This window comes from Falco cherrug, chromosome 10 (genome assembly GCF_023634085.1).
Source record: "Falco cherrug isolate bFalChe1 chromosome 10, bFalChe1.pri, whole genome shotgun sequence".
Taxonomy (NCBI): Eukaryota; Metazoa; Chordata; class Aves; order Falconiformes; family Falconidae; genus Falco; species Falco cherrug.
Window position 1 is genome coordinate 9,384,997 of NC_073706.1, and position 21,725 is coordinate 9,406,721.

Consider the following 21,725-nt stretch of genomic DNA (forward strand, 5'->3'; position numbering starts at 1 on the left):
AGAGAAAGTCCCAACCTTTCCATTCACCCAGGTTAGGCTGGGAATAACATCTCAGAGGAATAGAAGGAAAAAAGTTTTAGCAGCGTTAATGTAGCTCACCGCTGAGGAACCAAACCGCAGACGTGGCAGCACTGAAAGCCACCTCCAAAATGCCACGTTGTTTGAAGATGCAAGAAACCCGAAGACTTTTCCACCTTCTGTTGAATGTCCTTGTGCTGGTTCTGTATCTTTACTGCCTCCCCCTCAGTCAGACAGTGAGATTTGCCCTTTAATTTGACTTTTAATTGCACAGCTTGCAGAACGCACAAACTGGCATGGCAACGTCGGCAGCCGACACGCAGCCCCTGGAATGCACAGCTATCGTCAGTCTAACTTACCTCGGAACTAACAGCAGGCGGGAGGACCCTCAGCGCTCCCAAGAGGTGCTGAAGGGAAGCTGTGGTTAACAGTGGGCTTTAGTACCCCAACGACGCTGCCACCCAGCACCACGCAGAACAGTTACGCTAAGCCCAGCCAAATGCCTTCAGCAGCAAGACCCCAAGTCCCCTGGCCGTGCTCCGCAGACACTCCAAGATCTTGCCCCTTCCAAAGCAAGTGACAGACCCACACACCACATCACTTTGTTCTTAAGCTCCCACACTTTGAGGGTTTTATCTTTCCCAACAGCATCACTTTTACTGAAGAAACTAGTCTAAACAACTTCTACAAGCCTTATCACAGCAGCAAGTGCCAGCCTAGCACAGGAATCAAAAGCTTAACCTGGGATGTCAACAAGGCTGCGGCCGCTCATACAAGTGCCCTTAAGCGTTGGGTTATATTGAGGATCTCATCGGATGAGCTCCCTTTCTCTCGAGGAGGAGTTGCCTTGGACAATTCTTCTCTAGCCATCTTCCAAGCTCATAATCTAGTTTTGAGACACAGCCAGAGGTGTTGGTGAGGTCTGACACCTCAGGTAAGCTCCAAGAACACATCAGAAATTTTTCAGAACGTATTTGGTTTCAAAAACAGTTTAAGCCCATACAAATTCTGAACTCAACCAAAAAAATAAAACCACTCCCCTCAGTTTTATTACCACAAAAAAAAAAAATGCATACAAATAACCCAATTTCCTTTTCTGAAGGAAAGTAACTGGAAGAAACAAAACAATGAGGAAACCTTTGAAGAGTTTTCCTTCTAAGCCTCACAGATGGATTTTCTGGGAAGTGACTCAGTATTTTCATATAACCAACTGAACACGGCATGAATTTGGTTTTGGGTATTGGCAGGTTCTCCTTCTCCCCCTCCCCCAGCAGCGCAAGCATGACAAAAGGTCAACTGAATATGAAATTCCACACAACTCACTTTGAGCTTTAAAAGCAAGACACAGAAACCAGTTTTGCAAAACACCAAGTCTATATTTACATCCACATGTAATAATATACTCAACTAAAGTGAAATACATCATAAATTAAATGAGTAATGTATGCCTACTGCTTAACAACTTCCGGTTTTGACAATTACAATAAACCAAAATGGAATGAAATAAATACATAAACAAAAAAAAAAAATCAACAATTTGTACCTCTATATATGCACTGTCATTTCCAAAGAAACATACAAAACCAGTAGTATCCCAATAGTTAATACTGATGGGCAAAGTGTATTCTGAAGCACAGGGCCGTGCTGTCACGAAATAAAGAGTCCTCATGTCCGTTTTTTCCATTCCAACCCCAAGATACCCACCAAAAAAGCACCTTGAGGGAAACTGTACCAGCTTGAAGGGAGATTAAAAACAAACAAGTCTTAGGTCTGTTCATTGAAACAACTTAAAAACCAGCCCGGCACATTTTTGTCACAGAACCCTGTAAGGTACACAGATGATAGTTACAGCATGCATTCTATAAGACTCATTGAAAGATCACGCAAAAAAATAGATTAACCATTTTCCAAGTGAATTCGTCTTCAAAAAATAGGCTATAAAAGTGCAAAACTAGGAAAACAAAAATCTAGATTATGTACATATGGCTCAGCTTATGAACAGGAAAAAAGGTAAATAGTGTACAATTTCCTGATACACAGCACTTCATTACATCGCCAGTTTACAGAGACATTAAAAATAGGTCCCATATACAGGAACTAAGACGTACAACTAGAACATCTCAAGTTGCATAATGAAAAAACAAGAGTTTCTAGGTCTTGCTATTTTACATTTGCTGTAGGAGGGAAGAGAGCAAAATGAACAGTGCAAAATTTCCCATTTTTTGTTTTACTAAAATATATGGAAGTCAAAGCCAGGTACAGAAGAAATTAACTCTTAACTACAGGCTTTATGAGAAGCAACTAGGAACACCAGTCAAAATATGCAACGATTCTGCTTACTGGCTGGTAACTGGCCATCTTCCCTTTACAAAAATTAAACTGCATGTGCATTAGAAAAAACCCTTGTTGTCTTTGCAAAAAAATAAAAGGAGATATTCTCCCATTTACAGGTTATTTCTCACTTATTTTAACCACCCAGTAGATGCTAAAACTCGACATCAAGAAGCTTCCAAGCACAGTCAAGCAGGCTACACCATAGCCACATCCCTTTTGAAGTCTGTAGATCTCATATTCATATTGCAAGTCTGTTTTGTTTCTGACTTTACAGTTTGGACAAAGGTGCAAAGTAGTTTTCCTCTAAATGTAACTGTATTGAGTTTAGTACAAAACTAAACATTTGAAACATTTAGATTAGTATCGTTTCTCATGCAAGTCCTAGGTGTTTTCTGCTGTAAGAGTTTGCATGTTGGTAGAGATGGTTAAGAGGCTTCTCTGAAGAACAGCAACCAATGCCAAGAGAAGGATCCAACCATATTTCAGGAACACCACACTGAAATCCAAATGTCAAGTATTGCCTCATCCTTGCATTTAAAAATATGCTGGAAACCACCCCAGGGAAACAGATCCCTCCAACATGTAATGGTCCTAACATACACAAGGCAGACCAGCATAATGTCAGCACCATCGCTTTGATGTTCACAGATGTTCACAACATTCATAAACTGGACAGTTTCAGACAGTTTATTTGGAAGTTGTTTAAAAAGACTAACACAGTTCAACAGAAAAAACAGATGAGAAACTTTCACCTTTATGAAAGAGGAGCATTAAGCCAACAGGATTTCAACTTCAGCATCTACAGTTTACCTGAGGTGCAATTATATATTCTTTCAAAGAGAAACTCTTCAGCAGCGCTCAAGTATGTAAAAATATAATTCCTACCTAATATTTGGTCAATTAATTCTAATGAAAAATATTCCAAAAAGTCAATGTCAAGATATACATTCTCCACACACCTTCATAACCCAATTATTTAGACTACTTTTATGGCTATTTGGTACAAAATGTTAACAGAACCAGTATTATAAAACTGTAGTGTTTTTATATACAGTACAATCACAGCTTAGTTCAGTAGCTTTCACCATTCATTTTTACTCAAGGGATGAACTGCACGTGTAACTCCATAGAAAATGCATTTGTTTCCTTAGACCTAGAGGGTGGAAAAAAAAAGAAAATATTTTAATGGTATACAACTATACAATAGTACAACATGTTTTTTGTTGCGAGGAGTATCTTTCAAACACAAAGGGAATTTCTTCTGCACCTTTACATAAGTGTATTTAGAAAGTGATACTGCCATATAAGGTCTGTGTCTTCTACCTGCCAAATAAAACCTGGCAATCAAGTCTGCTTTTGAAGATACTCAAGCCCCAAGTAGAAATACAGGCAGGAAACCGAGTTAGCTTAAAAGCAGAACTAGACAAAAATACGCTTAAGTAGGGGGACAATAAAAGCTGGAAGATTAGAAGAACATCAAGAAATAGTGAAGTATTTTTTAAAACTATCAACTTGATGTCAGATAGCTCTGCTCCCCAGATATATAAAATCTTTCCATAAAATAGTGTGTGCTGGTCCAGGTGCTACAGCATTCAAGACACATCTCCTTAAATTTGAATGAGGAAGATTATCTGTAGCTGTAGGTGTGAGAAAAGCATACACATTTATTTATAGCCTTAGTATTTATCTCCTTAGCAGCCAATAATGTTGCAAACACAATGGGGTGGTTAAGTTGAGAAACAGCTACAGGACTGAAGAGATGAAGCATGGGAATTCAGTATACCAGGCTGATTCTTCTCACTTGACCTGTTTCTTTAAGAAACTACACTCACCCCTCAGTCAAACAAAGGAAAAATTATTTGGAATAACCTCTCCAGTACAAAACTGTCGAGGTGGTATAAGGAAACCCTTACTTCTCCATGAAATAACCTACCAAATAAGAGTCTTGTCATTTGAGGCAATCCTCACAATCTTCAGTTGTAAAATGAGTAACGTCTACGTTTTCAGGAAGGACTAACCAACGTAACCTCTTAGAGGATTCATGAACTGTGATAACAGACACCCTCTCATTTCTAGTTCTCTGCAGGATGCTCCCCCACCTCCAAGTACTGACTTAAGGGGAAAGTCCTTTCCTTCAACTCTTCCACTGGCAACTAATTAATACATTCATCTATGGTTAGCCCTCCCGTTTCTTTTAGAAAAGGAGCGTCTGTGTACTTTTTATGCAAGCCTTTACCACCACCCTAATTAACTAATGCTGCTACACCAGTATTTGGTTGGCTTAGAAAAGAGAGGAGGAGTTTGTATTTTCAGCTATTCTGGTTCAGACTTTCACAACCTCTCATCACGCTGTGAGCAACCTTTGATGCCAGGAGTACATAATGCAACATTTAAGTAACAATTAGTTCAAAAGGTTTTGTTTACCGTTTCTTGAAGTAAATGATTAAGTCTTCTTGTCACTTGGTCGAAAGTGTGCATTACCAATGAAACTTTCATAGCTTCGCTTTTGTAGCACGCTGCTAGACAAGTGTTGGTATGACACCGATCTCTTTCCTGACAAAAATTTAGAGGAGTTAGAATTATTTCCTGCTAATCTAACTGGTCAGACATTCAGTTGCGAGCAGGTCTATGCTAGCATCCAGAATCCCAGAATACCAGACACTACTACAAATCACCTCGTGAGCAGGGCTGAAGACAACAGATATTCCTAGTCCCGGTAAAAGATTATACGAAATTTAGTATCCTTGTTAGTATGAGAACAAATACAAGGTGAATGAAAAGTATTAATTTAACAGCTTTGTTCTAAGCTGTATGCATGTGATGTCCATTTCCCACCTTTTGCTCATTTTATTTGCAAGAAAATTTTTTTGCTTAACTCATAAAACTTGCTTCACTTCAAGAAGGTTTAAGTGCTGCAGTAATGTATAGCATGATGCCTACATAATCCAGTTTCTGTATTTGTTTGAAAATTAAATTTTTGAATACAAGTATTTGAAAGGAAAACCAGGTATACTACATTATTGCCATCATGGATTATATGGCAATTGTGACACTTTAAAGGGTGTTAAAGAGCGTTAATACACATGTACTTGAAAACCTTTGTTAAGCAATTTTCAGTCTAGTATACAGGTACTTTCATGTTTATCTGAGACCATTAATTCAGATTTATATATGTGAAATCAATGCCTGTTCCATATTAAGTCTTATTAGCTTAAGCAAGCAGTCAAAAACACTTCATAAAATTAAGGAAAAAAGTCAAGAATCATTACTCCCACCGGATACAAAAAGCCCAACTGCCATCCATATTCTGTAAGAGCTTTAAATGCAGCATTGAAAAAAAACCTAGCAAGCTTTAATTAAATTAAAATGGCAAAGCTAAATTAATATTTCAACAGAATCTACAAAGCCATTGGAGTGTGTCATGAGCAATTGTCTTTAATTTGCAGCCTCTGCCAGATCAATCAGCCAACAGGTTATCCTTGATAGCATGTTGCCATTGCAAAGGCAACTAATTTGAAAATAACACAAACTGAGTGGTTTCAGAATGTTTCTGTCTCTTCAGGGCAACACAGAATGGCAGAGCTTACAAGCAGTAACGGAAGGCATCGTGCTTTAATCAAGTTTGCCAAGTGGAACATATTCTCATGACAACTTGATCCAGCTTTTAACATGCGACAGAACATGTTCATAGGACCTAAATAATGTTGCCACAAGGCACACAGGCCCTTAAAAAAGGTTTTGACATCATGTTTTATAGTATCACCAGAGTTCAACAAAAAGGCTACAGAAACCTGCAGGTGTAGACCTGCAGGATTTTACATAGGGTATCTTACAAAATTAATCTCTGAGGAGTTGCAACTCTTAAACAGCTGTACTTCAGCTTTTTAACAAAAAAAGGATTTGCAGAAAAACTTTCATCTCCACTGTCTCCACCCACATTAAAACTCTTAACACCGAGAAGTTTGCCTGTCTGCTACCCCATATCCTCTCAGCTATCAAGGTTTGGGTTGGGTATTTCCAGGCAGAATGGTTGGAAAACTAGGAAATTAACCTTTAAAACCTGTATTTTCATGCACTGAGCTTTTATTGAAGTTGCTAAGAAAACCCACAGATGGGGGGTCTTGTTTCATAAGTCTTTCCAATGTAGGTAACGTTCATAAAAAGTTGCTTTTCTTGCCTTAAGACAACACCACGTAACAATGAAATCTTTATTTCCGTGACAACAATGCTGTCAAACTAGCTGCAGCCAGTTTTGAGCCCTCTAAATAACAAGAAACAGTAGAAGTTCTTGACTATAGGCTACTGTCTCCAGGCTAGCACCAAAGAAGAGGAAGAAAAGCCTACCACAGAGTTTTCTGGCAGACAGGTGGAGCTTTCAAAAGAAGAACAAGGTGGATTCCAATGAAGTCACTGTTTAAAAATAGCATTGCATCAACTGCTACTTCAGCAGGCTAACCTCACTAAGACTACTGGCAAAATAAAATAATTCCCCTATCCCCAAAGTACACTAAGGGGGAATAAGGAAAGGAGCAAGGCATTACCCACCTTCTAGTCCTCAGGGTAGACTACTCATCTAGCTGGCTGACTTTTTAACCTTCCCCTTCTTGTTTTTGTGAAAATTAAAAAAGCATCCCCTCAAAATCCTGAACATGCTATCTGCTCAACAGGTAGCTATGTCATGAAGCACAAGTCCTCAGACACGTCAAATTAACATAGTTTAGTCCTTAAGGACAGTCAAATCCTCCACCAAATGTTGAGATCATACATGAAGTTCTTAGCTACCATCAACCACTAGTTTAAACAGAAGAAAAAGAGGAAAAAAAGAAAAAAAAAAAAAAGGGGGGGGGGGGGAAGGGGAGGTAGTCTTGCAAAGCATTGTACATTCCACAACTGCATGAATGACTTCTGTACTCAGAAAAAACCCTGGACATATTTCATTCTCTCAGATCACTAGGAATCGGCACCATTTGTCCTTCTGCCCGTCCCTCTGCATTCTGTGCATAACCTAGTGCCCATTTTACATTCCTCACAGCAATTCATGGTACAGTTCATGGTACACAGACAACGCTCTTCATGAAACTAGGAATTAAGTCCATTTCACAACCACTTCAGTGAGTCAGCTGTGATGCTGTCTTTTCCTTTATCCACTCCCTACCCAGACTGGAAACAGCACCGTAACACTTGCCTTCATCCTTCCATAACCCACTAGCAAGCCTGAATATTTATGAAGCCCACAACCTTAAAACAAGCAAACACAAACCAAAAAAAGAGTTAGCAAACACATTTTTTGCTGCATAAGTAAATGCAGATTCACTATTTTACAAGTCACTGACCTAAGGTAACACCCCTGCTTATTAAAAACCCAAACTGCTTTAGAATAATCTTACTGCTTCCAGAGAATGGGAGTATTCACAGAGTTTAAGAACGTAGAAGAGTCTTTAAGACTACACAGCACATACGCACTATTCATTTTTATAATAGGATCTTCATTTCAAAATTCAAAGTCCTATATTTACAGCTAAGTCCATACTGACCTCAGCTTAGTCATAAATACCAACTTCTACAAATAGACAACTGCTTAAATATGACCTAGCACCTTTCAGTCTTGGCCTCCTGCTAAGTTTTGAAAATGTTGACTAAGAAAAAAAAAAAAAAAAAAAACAAACAAAAAAAAACCAAAAACAAAAAGGGGTTTCATAGAAGTACCAAAGTTTTCCAAATGCATCACAAAACATTTCTCTCTGCTAGACCCAGAATTTTCCACAAAGCATTACTACATAGTCCAATGAGACACCATAATTAGAATAGCAGAAATATGTTGTCTTGATTTAATAAAGCATTCTGTTCCTACTAAAAACTACGCATTATTTTAAAAGCGTTGAAGAACAGGTATAAGATTTAAATCATAGCTTTATGATTTGTTTTAAAAATCTGCATTTTCTGCAACTGAAGGAAACAATTGTCCATGACTGCTTCCCCCCACCCCCACTTTTTTTTTTTTTTTTTTTTTTTTTTTTTTTTTTTTTTAAAAGGGGTTTTTATTAACATTCCAGATGGTCTCAGACTTCTTGTATATTAAGCAGAAAGGCTCGTTCCATATCCTGGATTAGTAAGCATGTCTGGAGTGCTCTGATGAGCAAACAATACATGTTTGCTATCAGAGACCATGGCAGGGTGGAGGAGGGAACTTGAGGAACTTTAAATTAGAGTCTTTAAGACTTTCCATGCCTAATTCTCCAAGCCAGGACTTTGCTGAACCTGAATTTTAAATTTAAAATCCAAGCATTGCCCAGACTTCGTGAAATGCTAAATACAGCTTTATTTTCTCCCTTTCAAGGTGGGTACGCAATTATTTATGGTTCATTCACCTTTCTTTGTAATGGTGCAAGACATTTAACTAGGAAAGAGATACAATACCTTCTACTGTAGAGCTGGTTACTTGGCCATTGCTAGATCCACAAGAACTGTAAAGTGATCCAGAGCTATATGGCTCATAAGGTTTGAGAACAGTCAACATATTAGGAGGATCAACATCATCTGAATTCAGAAGCCCTTGTTTGGTTGGCAAAACAGAGGATGCAGGTTTGGTGCGAGAACATTCCTGAGGTAGCAGATTTGGGTATCTGTTTGCAACACGAGATCTGCTCATTTCGTATCTTCTGTAATTAGCCATTGGAGAGTCAGTATGTTCAACAGCTAATACATTAGGTTTCATTCGTTTAGAAGACGTTTCACCATAGTCTAGATTTACATTGCTCACAGATTTACTACAAAGATAGTCTCTTCCACGATGACAAGACCAGGCAGATTCATTCAGGTGAGAGTCGAGAGCTCCATTCATACTGCTGCTTACAAGACCAGATTGAGATTGAGACACTGGGATACTGGGAGCTTTTACTTTAGATTCAGATCTTTTTACTCTGTCCGATACTGGAGAGATACTGGAACTGGAGTGCATTTCTTGCTGAGGTTGTCTATAGTTAGTTGCCTGAGCTCCAATATTACTTTGCTGTTTATGAAACTTGAGGTTACTTGGGGCTGCGCTGCTTGAGTCAGCCACTGAAAAGACAGGGACTTTGTTCTGTGGAGGATGGCATTGTTTAGCTTTCCCTGTTGGCAACAACTTTTGCTGTGTAGATGGGGAAGTCTTACTTCTTTTAGAATTAAAAGACAGAGGAAGCACATCTTTACCAAGCAGAGCTGGAGGGCATCCAGTGCGTCTGGCTTTAGCTGGAGCCTTGTTTCTACAGCCATTTTTGTTAACGGTGTCAGGATTGTACTTGTGCATCAGCCTCTGGTGCATCATTAGGACTTCTGGGTAAAATGTTCTGTAAGTACAAAATGAACAGGTGCTGGGTGCTAGCTGACCTCTAGTTGAAACCACTGAACAGTCTTGTGAAGTCCCAATAGATAAGTTCAAGGGCTTTTCTTGAGAGTCCACCACAGGTTTGCATTTGTAGTTTTCAGTGCTCTCTCGCACATCATTCGTGGGTTTTCCATCCTTTAAAGCACCAACATACTGGACGTCATCTCCCTCTGATGCCACAGAGGCCTGCCTCTCTCTTTTATGAGGAACATTGCGCTGAGCTTCCTTTGTTTCCTTCTCAGCCTTCAGTTTTTCCAGGTAAAGAGTGGACACATTCTTATGTATTTGATTTGAATTGTTACAAACGGAACCTCTGTTCAATTCCCTAGAATTATTTTTACTTTTCAAAAAGACTGTGCTGCCTATTGCATTGTTCAGGGACAGAATTTCCTTTTGCTGCTTGGTAGGTGGGCGGCCCTCAGCATCTTTGGCACAATCAAAAAGCCTTTTTGAATTTTTGGTTTCTTGAGCACCATCAGCAACCAGCAAGAGCTCTGTCTCCTGACTCTGTGATGAAACTTTGCTCTCACTTTTCACATCTGCTGCACTATCGGCTTGCTTGTCCTTGTGATGCCTCTCTAAGTGATACCTCAGTGAAGTTTTCTGTGCTGCTGCGTACTCACAGAATTCACATTTGTATGGTTTTTCACCTGAAACACAGTTTTGTCAGTAAGTTTGATACAATTTTAAGTCTTGAATACAGTTAAACACAAGGGAATAATGTAGACCACGAAACAGTAAAATAGATTTTTCTTTTCCTTTCCACATACTCGTAACTCCCAAGCTCATCTAAATCATTTAAACCACTACACCTTACCGCTTTTACTAACTACAGTGACATCTTCTGGCTGCAATGAAGATATTTTCCACACGTTGGCTATGCATGGAGATGGTAGCTGACGGTATGTTTGGCAAAGATAAGCAAGAAGTACAACCATGGGTCAACAACAATTTACAGCCCTTGATCATACCACAGGTATGCTATTCAACAACACAAATGTTACAGTTCATCTATAAATAGAGTTGTTTCAAAAAAACAGGGACATACATTAACAGAAGAAGGAGGAGTTTGCCTGGCTACAGAAAACAAACAGAAAAAGACACAGCTTTTTCCCAGGTAGCAGCAACTAGCAGACAATCAGTTTACTACTTGGGGAAAAAGGCTTTTTTAAACAAACAAACAAAACCAACACACACAAACAAGAAGTCAAACGAAACTAACAAAACAACACTAGAATTTTTGCTAGACTGCTAAACATAGACAGTTTTCAAAGATATTGTGTTCTTAACAGTAGTTAATATATTTAGCCTTATTCAACAAGATTTACACCTATGTAAATAATTAGTTCTTTCCAAGAAATGTGAATTGGAATGATTTAAATTTTTTTTGTAACATGAGCAAAAACTTTGTTCTTAATCTCAATAATTTGGAAGGCAAGTTCTGTTTTTCTTAAGCAAAACTAAACACACCATCCAACTGCATTCAGCAGACTTCCTTCCCCTCCCACAAAGGTGAAGCCCATTTACCTGTATGAGTTCTGAGATGAATATTGAGGTAATAATTTGAGCGAAAATACTTTCCACAATAGCTGCATTCTCTGGATGCTCCAAGGTTTTTAACTTTTGTTCTTTCCAAACCATCTTCATTTTTATCTTTGGGAGAAAATACAGCTGTATTATGAAGAGCAAATGCAAATTTGTAGTCCCATTTAAAACTCTACCTACCTATTTTAACTGCCTTTTTTAAGGAAAAACACAGAATGATAAACTGTTGTCAACTCCTACAGTCAACAAGCATCTTTTGTCCTGTACCGCTGCAGAGCGAAAGAGTTAAAAAGGTTTCTGCCTGTGTCAAGTAACACTGTGGTTAGTGACTGTAATGAAAACTTCCCAGAGAACAAGAACACAAAACTAGGTCTCAAAAAAAAAAAAAAAAAGAGGGGGGGGGGGGAGGGTTGGCCTTTGTTACTGACCTACAGGAACTTGAATGAGAATCTCAAAAATTCAGGTTATAAACTGCATTCTTTAATAAAAGGCAGTGTCTGAATTCGTAAGGGTGAGCATGATTCAGACTGTAAAACCTCCTCTGCACACCATGGCAAAACACAGAATGGTGTTGTAGGGAAGGCAGGCGAGAAGAAACATTTTTCTTATTAATAATTATTGTTATTGTTTCTATGCTAATCGATGGAGTGTCATATCTGTATAACAACATCCTTAGATCTAACAAGTAATCTTTTTTCACTAGAAGCAGTAATGCTTAAGCTTTGACAAATATGGGAGTAGGAAAGTGACAGGCATTGCTAGTTCTCCGAAAGACTTAACTCAAGAAAAACTCAGATTAGAACCTGGTTCCACTCAAGTGTAGCCAGCTGCAGCTACCACTGGAGGGCGGCAAGTACAGCAAAATGTCTCACAAGAACTGGGAGAATGCTTGCACAACACACCACTCAATCAACGTGACTGCTCAGGCAGGTTGAATTGGGAAAGAAAAAAAAAAAAAAGATCAAGACAACTCCAGTAAAATATCCAGTCAAAACTGACTAAGAAAGCTACAGCGGGAAGAAATGGAAGGAGACGTTTCGCTTGGCTAAGATATGAGATACATAATAGATAGCTTAAAATGGTTCTCTGAAGTTCCTACATGTCAGAAAGCTTCTATACTGGAAATGCTAAGTATGGCTAAACTATGGCTAAGACAAGGCAGAGCTGTTTTAAACAGATAATGTCTCAATAAGCATGACTCAGCATCACGCAATGAAAGCTGCTGTAGTTTAGGATAAGACCCTGAGAAACAAAACAAGCAAGTTAACATTAGGTAATAATTCCATTCCTTTGTTACCGAGGGCAAAAATAAAGGGCTGCACATTACCAGAAATGGAAAAGTCAGCCGTGCCAGGACATTCTGTACGTTGCGTCTTTTCTTAAGATTATGCAAGTGTCTGTTCTTTAAATGCAGGCTCAAAGCATGTCACACACAAGTGCTAGATTAGCTAGAAGACTTCTTGCTATTCCTTTTTGTCCCCAGACATGCAATCTGTTTCAATTAAGGAATCGCTCAGTACCAGTTGTTTTTCTAAGACACTGCGAAATGCAGAATTAATCCTGGGTAACATACAGATTGAGCCCATCTACTTTGCCAAAGAGAACTGTTAGCAACCCTTTAAGGAGGAGGAGGTAACTATGTACCTCTAACATATATGATGTCCACATATTAATAGCCTGCCTGTATGCGCGTCCTTATGCAATTAATTTCAAATTGCTGGTTCTGACATTCAGGCTTTCAAGTTACATATTGTTCAAAAGAAACACAGAACCTGCAGTTTAATAGAAAAAGTTTGGAACTATTCTTTACTCCTCAGGCTCTTAACAACTGATGGTATCAGGCATTGGACATTTTTTGCCCTTTCTTGCAAGATGCAGGGAAAACAAGTGAAACCACAATGACTTCAAACATACTTCAAGTATTTGTAAAAACATGTGCTGAACAAGAAAAGATACGGAACACTCAAAAGCATCCAGTAAAACTAAGATTCTTGCTATTGCAGGTATGAGGGAGAAAGAGAAGGGGTAAGTAAACAGTGACTCCTCCTATTTCAATGATTCCAGTAACCCAAATCGTAACAAATCATAACTGCAAGGCCCAACAGAACTCCAAAGATATCAAAATGGCAGTGCTGGAACCTTTCTTTCCTCTCATTTTTTCTATTTTCCCCTTCTCCCACCATAACATTTCATGTCTGGCCAAGTTTTGAAAAACTAACTAAGAAAGGCAAGATGTATTCTTTGGGTCTAAAGAGTTCCTGCAAAAATACACTAACAGCTATTTCAATCCGAAGTGCTCAAAACGCTACTCACCTAAATGAAGTGTTTCTGGAAGCCCATCTTCAAATCCATCTTCAGAGCCTCCTTCTATTCGTTCTCCTGATCCATTTTCATCCAGACTTGCCATTATATCAGTACAGCATGTCCTTGAAGCAGCTGAAGTCTCTCCATCAGTCCGCCTGTCTCTCTTATGTACTCTGGAGTGAAGAACAAGCTGGTGGTATGTTCTGAAGGCTTTACCACACTCCGAACAGTGTGTTGGTTTCTCTTTGTTCTGGGACAATTTAGAATCCATCTCCATAGAAGGCACTTCACCACCGGGATGTTTCAGTTTGTCTTGGGATAAATTACCATTCCCTGTGTAACCGCTGTTTTTATTTACTTTTGACTTCCCTGTAGTTTCAGTCTGGCTACCTTTATTTGCATTCCAAATTTCACCAAGTTCTTCTTTATCAGAACATGAATCATCATTGTCCGTACTTCCTTCTTGTCCCGATTCTTTGACTTGACCATGGCCTACTGCAATTTTACCTTTGGTAGCCAGCTGCCAGGCTTGATATGTGTTGAAAGGATCTAGTTCAGCTATCCATTTCACAGGTTTTTGTGATTTGTCATTTGCTGGACCCAAGTTTGGTCTTAAGTTCAAGAGCCGCATAAATTCCTCTCTTTGAGACATTTCTTCTGCATTAGATTCACCAGTCACTTGGGGGCTTTCACCACTGGGTACTGATTCTTTGGTGTGCACTTTACTGTGCTCAATTAGAGTCTCTTTATTGAGAAATAGGAAACCACAAACCATACAAATTTTGTAAGGTGACGTTACATTTTCAGTTACATGCTCCTGCACCACCTCATTTATTGTTACGGGGATTTCAGAACCTTGTTGGTGCTTGTTTCTAGAACCAGGCTTTCCAGTATGTGTTCGCATGTGATTTTTGAGGAACCATGGCTCTTTAAATCTTCTTCCACATACATTACACCAATACGTAAAAGAATCTTTATGCTTTTTCATGTGTGCCTCAACATCAAAAGCCTCATCAAATGTTTGTCCACAAACTTCACAACTAAGTTCTTCACTGTCCTTTCCATTGTTCGGTGAAGGCAAGTTTGTTCTTACTTGGCATTTATCTAAAGGACTAAGATACTCTGCTTCAACACGCAGGACAGCTGGTTCACAAAGAGTGGGCCTATGCTGAGTTAAAACGTGCTTACCAAGTTCTTCAGGATGTTTAAAAGTCTCATCACAAAACATGCAGTCCAGAGGCATGCAACCCTCAGCTTGCATGAGAAACTTTTCTTGCAAGCTTTTGTAAGAAATTGTGTTTGTTCCTTTTATTGTCATTGAGGCATCACTATTCTCCATCTGTGCACCAACAGTACTGGCTATTCCATCCGGTCCATCCATGTATGCCAAGAGAGGCTGAGTTGGCATGTTTCCTACGTTCTGTTCCCTATTACGTGTTTTAATGTAAGTTTCAGTTCTTTGGGGATGCTCGCTGATCTCAATAAGGACACTTGTAAAGTTCTCCAACATGTGCTTACAAGTCTGCTAAGCTAAAAAAACCTCTGCCAGGAAAATGCAAAAATTACTTCTTTTTCATTTTTATCTGTGTTCACACGTCACTGCAAGTGTATTATTCGGTTCTCTCAGTGACAGAAGGAAGTTTTCTTCCAATTTTTCAAGTCTATAGAAACAGCCAGTTGCACTTTTTCTGTATAAGCATTTCAAATAGTTGCATTGGCCAAAATACACTCACAGACAAGTTCAGTGCCACAAAGAACTCCAGCACCTGGAGAAGAGAAAAAAAAATAGTCAGACTTCTCAAAAGAAAATGAAAATACAGTATACCAAGTAGCAAACATTAGGGCTAAAGAACCATCAAATACTTTTGAACACAGAAGGCATGCTTTTAATAGTCTATGAGGAACAGCTAGAAGGCACTCTGGTCACTTTTCTACCTGCTGCAGTTGAAATAGTATGGTCTTGAACATCCCTTAAGCTGGGCTTCTGTATTAAGATCACTATACAAAAGCAACACTTTGTCTACTATCTATTCTAAACCTACTCTTAGCCAGTTACGCAAAGCTGCTGAAACTGTATTTCAATACATGCACTACTGAATTCTTAACAAGCAAACGCAGCAAGCCAAAGTAACCTTTCCTCAAATCTGTGAAACCAGTATTGAGAGGCACAATAAAACTTTACTTGTTTGCTCCCTAAAGGCTGTTGAGCAGAAGACTTCACACACACACCCCCAAGACTAGACAGCTTGGAATTAGTTTTCATAGTTCCGGTGCACAGTAAGAATCAGTATAAACTGTTGCATTAAGAACTATTCACTGATACCACTCCTGATGCTTTTACTATCATTTTACAATCTGTGACAGCTTTGGGCTGGTACAATTGGATCATCTCAAAGTTCAAAATAAATGAATGATAGTTCCCTGAACAGCAGTTTACTTCAAGGAAATGTTTCTCATTTCAAACTGCATGCAACAAAAAAGTGTGCTTTATCAATTATACTCAAAAGGGAAAGTTTAAGGTTTCACAAGAATAAAAAGGTTTATAATATAGTTAAGTCTAAAGGAGTTATAATGTCTGCTAGCAGCAATTAATGGCCACCACTCTTCAAGCTGGCAAATTATAGTATTGTAGAGCTCAGGACTCCACTTGATCAAGTTTTTGAATAAAGGAAAAGTCTACCAAACTAACACAAAACTATATAAACTGAAGATAAATAATTCTGAAATGAGGCACATTTCCAAATAAATTAGTATCTAATGAAAAGAATGCATTCAAAATTGGCTGAAACGTAAAACTTTCAGAAAATTATTTCATAAAGGACAGCTGGCCAGCAATTCACGTTACTTGAATTACTATGCCTTAAAATACAATAGGCTTCACAGCTCTTATAGCAGGAGACAGTACAGGCAAAGTAGGGTTTTAAAATTCATCTCAACTTCCACCTCTGCCTTGCTTTTTTTTTTTTTTTTTGGGGGGGGGGGGGGGTTGGAAATATTTTGCTTTACTTAAGCCAAAGAAAGGGTTGCAATCCAACCACAACCCTGTAATAGTTCAGGCTACAGAGATTTCCGTAACAACTAATTATAGCAGGTGAAGATGTGGTTATCTATGCAGCTGAGGTTACCTTCTCCTGCCTTTTCCCATCAGCAGTGCTAGCTGGAGAGAAAAAGGTGGTCTTAAGCCCTTAAATCTTAAACCATTTCACTAGAAATCAGCCACCAGGACTTGAACTGTTTATATAGTTTGGTGGCCCAAACACATCTGCAGAGAAGGCTCCTGTAAAGCCGCCTGCTAGCGGAACCAGAACATCTAACAGCCATAGGAGGTTGATGGGACAGGATCTTCAACCAGCTGAAGTGAAAAGGCGACTATAAGGTTGTGATACAATGCCTTCAACTATATTGGATACCTTCACCTACCACAGAACAGTCAAGTCCAGGCAAGATAACCACCTGGGAAAGGAAACATGACAACACATTGCCAGGAGTCACAGATCTAACGTCTTAAAACACTTTATCCACTCCCTGCACTACAGCCTTGCCCCGAGAATACTCTTTGGTTTTAATTTGAAAAGTTAGCAGCTCCTTCTCCACCATCATGAAGATGGGTTTAAGGGGAAGGGAAAGAAGAAAAAAAAAAAAAGCCACCACAACACACACAAACCCACAACCACACCAGACCACCAATACAGAATAAAATTATTGTTGCCAGTTGCTTGTCTTCCATTTTTTTCTGTACCTTCAGAGCTTTGTGTCTTCACTGTACAGTCCTCTAATCCAGGTCTAAACAACAATCAGGTCTAATACCAAGAAGCTTCTAGCTTTTTTTAAACCCAAGTTGTTTCAGGCCTGGGCCAAAAACTCATCATAAGCCAAGTTAAGCGTGAACAGAGGGATCTTGCAGGGCAGGGTAGAAAGTCTAAGAGGGAACAAGCCACTGGCTGACCGGTTGATGGTAACAGAAGCTAGATTTTCTGCAGCCAGTCTCCTTTCTAACTACACCCTTTACCCCCATGTTCAGTTTTATCACTGCCATGATTAACACTTCCTCTCTGCATCATGACTCAAGAATCTCTTGTAACAGGCAGGTAGGTTCAGTCTATGGTGTGACACTTCGGAATTGCTTCTATTGCAGCCTTTGTGTTTGCCTTTCTACCTTCCCTACTCAGTTTCGACTTTCTGGCTTTCACTCACCCCCTACAGGCAGGTGAGGAAGCTATAACACAAGTTTGAAGCTGAAGTAATTCAAAAAGCTTTCCCTTTTGTAAAACATAAGGAAAAACATATCAAAGGGTGCTGGTTAGCATGTTTTACTTCATGTTTCAACTTGCTGTTTTGTTCTATTTCTACTGTAGTTTTAAGAGGCGTTTTTTACACAACAGGGTAACATGCTGCAGCAAAACTCATGTGCATAAACGGTGACTATCTGCCTGAAAATAAAGTATTTGCAAACCAAAAATGAACTTCAACTTTGAAAGACTCCTGAACACCTAACAATGAATATCTATCTAGGCAAGATAAAAAAAATTGAACTTAAGAGTTTAATGCATTTACTTTGAGACACACAGGTAAGCGCTCTGCAGTAGTAGGTATAAGAATCATCCTATAAAAAGGCCAGAGGCATTTCTGGGGTATGAAGTCAGAGACAAATGCCAGCGTCTTAAGTCCCACATACTGAACTGCTGAGATTTGCACCAACTATTTCCTTGCTAGTGTCTACAAATACAGAAAAAGCCAATTATGCTTATTACGCTCCCCACGTTGTGGCATTACAACATATACAAACAGAGAAACAGAAATTAAGTCACTGTAGAGACAAAACAGATGAAAAGCAGCAGAAATCCACACTCAGTCCCCTACCCTCTACAGCATACTGGGATGAGGTGAGGGTAGAAGAGACATCCTTGTAACACGGACCACCACACATGGTTCTACTCAAACCTAACCTAGGATAATACAAACATTTTGTAAAAACCATATGCTTCGAGATTTATTAGAATTTAAGGGACGGGCATAGATCAAACCTAGGGAAGGCCCTAGGTTGGTCACTGATGTGTGAAAAATCCACCTCAATCAATCAATAACATTTTCTCTGGTAAGCCCTTTGAAAATGGGTCTGTTTCAATCTTATTGCAGCTGTCCAAAAAACTAAACCTGTCCTCACAACTGCACATACAAATACAGAGCATATAACTAACACATGGATCATGAAGAGTTTAACAGGAGTTTGGAAGCAAATTTTAGTGGATATCAATAGGTTTGAACAAGCCATTCAGAGACTTCTTCCATAGCTCTTCTATGCACTTTACGCACCTCCACCAACCTATGTCAGCTGCTGAATGCTTTTCAAGCTTTCACTGTTTTTAACAGGAGGCTCTGAACACTTAGGAATATCTTGCCCTCCTTTGCAATGCTGCCTAGAGCATGAGCTTGTGGCCAGTTCTTCCAGTTTTAGGAGTCTGAAATGCCTATTTGCAGTTCAGGCAACTATTTTTCTTGGATATGCCATCACATACAGGAGATAGTACTTACAGACTGAATAAAAACTGCAGGTAGCATTTCTGAAGAGAACTGCAGATGGCAACTAGAATTATCTTTAAAATGAGAGGAAAAAAGACTACTACTAGCGTCAGGAGTTGAGCTACAAAGTTCTAGTCTTATTTTTGTATTTGGTGATTACACACCACTGATTAGATATATGGCTTTTATAAGTAGGCATGATTTTACATTCTTACTGTTTAGACAAGCTAACACATGCTAAAGCTACAAACCAAGTATCTACACTAGGACTTTATCCATTATTAACAAAGCCTTTCTTCCTAGTGAAGATGTTATGTCTTGGATTTAAGAACCAAAAATGCTGATTAATTACATTCCTGTTATTCAAAACCCTGTAGGCAGCAGCAAAACTGTCAAGAGTTGCCTTAATTCTGTACTATTGCTTTCTTGAGCAAGTGGACAACCTGCAGTTTTGATGAGCACGGTAACTATTTGTGGCTGATGCTCTGTATATTAGCTTAAAACAAACACACAGCCAGCAGTACCTGGGGTTTCTTCTGTTGTCTTTCACTTTCAGAAAACAAAAGAAGAGACACAACACACCAGTATTAAGAGATACTGAGTAAAGGAACAGAACAAAACAGGAAATCCTTCCTTCCAATAGCTGAAAAGCGATAAATTAGCTACAGATTATCTCAAGGTTGAAAATAAAGAATTACTATCCTTTCCCACAATAAAGTGAAGTCAAGAAACCCTGACTTCCGATTCCCCTACCCATTTGTAAATGTCAATATGCACGTCACCCCAGAGTCCAGTGCCCACATGTTCCAGTGATTGCTGCAACTGCCTTGCGGTGAATGAGACTGGCAGAGGAACCCGTCTTGCTCAGCACACGTGGACATTTCCTGGACTAATCTGTCCAGAAGTAGCAAATTCTTAACTGCAGGATGCCATCTATTGTACTTTATTCTTCCAACAGTCCAGAGCCTGAGCATTTAGCAAACTTCAGTTCACAACTGATTTATATTTGGCTATATGGCCTTTAGTCAAATATTTCAACAGGTTTGCAGCGATACCCATTATATTTATAAACACCACAAAACATATATAAAGATTGAACTGGACAGATGAGAACATCTTGTTTTCATTGCACTTGCCACACAACCAAAGAACCACACCAAAAAGCTGCTGCATATAAATGGATTATTAAAACAGAGAAAGTTTTAATTAAATGCCTGTAGAGAAGTTTAATTTCTTTTTATTAAATTACACAACCAAAGACAACATATTACATTCTCTCTAAGATTTCTTTGGGAAATGACCCATCAGTAGTAATTTTATTGCATTTCTACTTCCTGCATTTCAAAATGTCCATGAATATGTAATAAAAACTCTAGACACACCTTTCAGAGAACAGCAAAGTCTAACCATTGAATTTCTCATCTTAAAACACTACAAAGCACTGGGAATAAAAGTTGCACAGCTAGTACCAGGAAAAAAAACCCCTATAGCTGGCTAATTCTATGCTAGCAAAACTATCGTTAAGCCATAAAAAGCAAGCTGGAACAATTACAGAAGTTACCTAGTTGCTGCAACACTTCCTTAAAAATAGAAGCCAGAAAACTAGAAAAGCTACAACTAACTATATGATAATTAGTTACTTTTCTGTGTACAAGAAGTACTCAGACATAACTACCTGAACAAACTCTTAACAGATCCAGCATTTAAAAGACACCCAGAGCTTCTTTCACTACCCTAAGGTTCCACAAAGTTTCAAAGTCCTACATAATCCAGTGCCAAAGAACAAGAAACCCATACTCAAAAACCCACCAGAGCACCAGCTGCTGCAGATTAACCACCTTCATTTTTACTGTCTATTTGACTTGAGAAATTTTTAGGTAACTCTCAATTCTCCTTTAAAACAAAAAACCCCTAACTCCTCATGTTTAAAGATGTTTCAGGATATAAAGAGTCATTTTACATGAAACATTCTTTTCTCTTTTTTGTTTATACCTCAGAACAGGTTGCTGCTCTTTGGCATTGCTAATGAAATACATTTTATACTGCTGGTTGCTTATTGGAAACCACAAGTTATTTAAGCACTTTTCTTTATTTCAGTCTAAAAGTTTTGCTTTTTCAGAATAGTGGTTCCAGTTCTGTCTAATGAACATAAATAAAATGAACCAGTTAACATCACTTTTTCCTCATTGAGACCGCAAATAAAAAACTACCTTATGGGTATTATCTATTTTGTCGGGGTACATCTATATCCAGGTATAATACTGATCATAGGCAGAGTGGCTCATGCATAAATAGATATAACTTCAAATTCTCAAATAAAAGCCTGAGCAGAGGCTGAACTTAGTTTATGTAGTGCATTTTTTTATATATACATATGTATCATTGCATAAAGTTAAACCAGTTGTACCACACCTAGTGTACACACAGACTATTAAGCAGAAATACCATCCCTAAGTAGTCGCTCACAATATTCAAGAGCTCCAAACTTTTCAGATAGTACCTATAGTGTCCCAGGTTATAGCGTAGTGTTTGCAGAACCCATGGGTGACAATGGTTCCATTGTACAAGCACGTCGGGTGTGCTGTGGCCTTCATAGGCTCCTGTGTTTAGTCAGAAAGGGAAGCAAAGTGTTATTGCG

At 38.8% G+C, this 21,725-nt stretch overlaps 1 protein-coding gene across 2 annotated transcripts in view; it reads right to left on the minus strand.

The window, feature by feature from the left end:
• Nucleotides 1-1,373: 1,373 nt before the first annotated feature.
• Nucleotides 1,374-21,725, minus strand: part of ZNF217 (zinc finger protein 217) — a 28,804-nt gene continuing 8,452 nt past the window's right edge. For both annotated transcript variants that reach the window (XM_055722200.1, XM_055722202.1), the window contains exons 2-6: nucleotides 13,577-15,333; nucleotides 11,246-11,371; nucleotides 8,770-10,368; nucleotides 4,777-4,905; nucleotides 1,374-3,505 (exon numbers count right to left, since the gene is read on the minus strand). In XM_055722200.1, the coding sequence (XP_055578175.1) occupies nucleotides 4,796-4,905; nucleotides 8,770-10,368; nucleotides 11,246-11,371; nucleotides 13,577-15,077 (3,336 nt within the window). In that variant the 5' untranslated portion in view covers nucleotides 15,078-15,333 and the 3' untranslated portion in view covers nucleotides 1,374-3,505; nucleotides 4,777-4,795. The remainder of the gene's footprint in view (nucleotides 3,506-4,776; nucleotides 4,906-8,769; nucleotides 10,369-11,245; nucleotides 11,372-13,576; nucleotides 15,334-21,725) is intronic.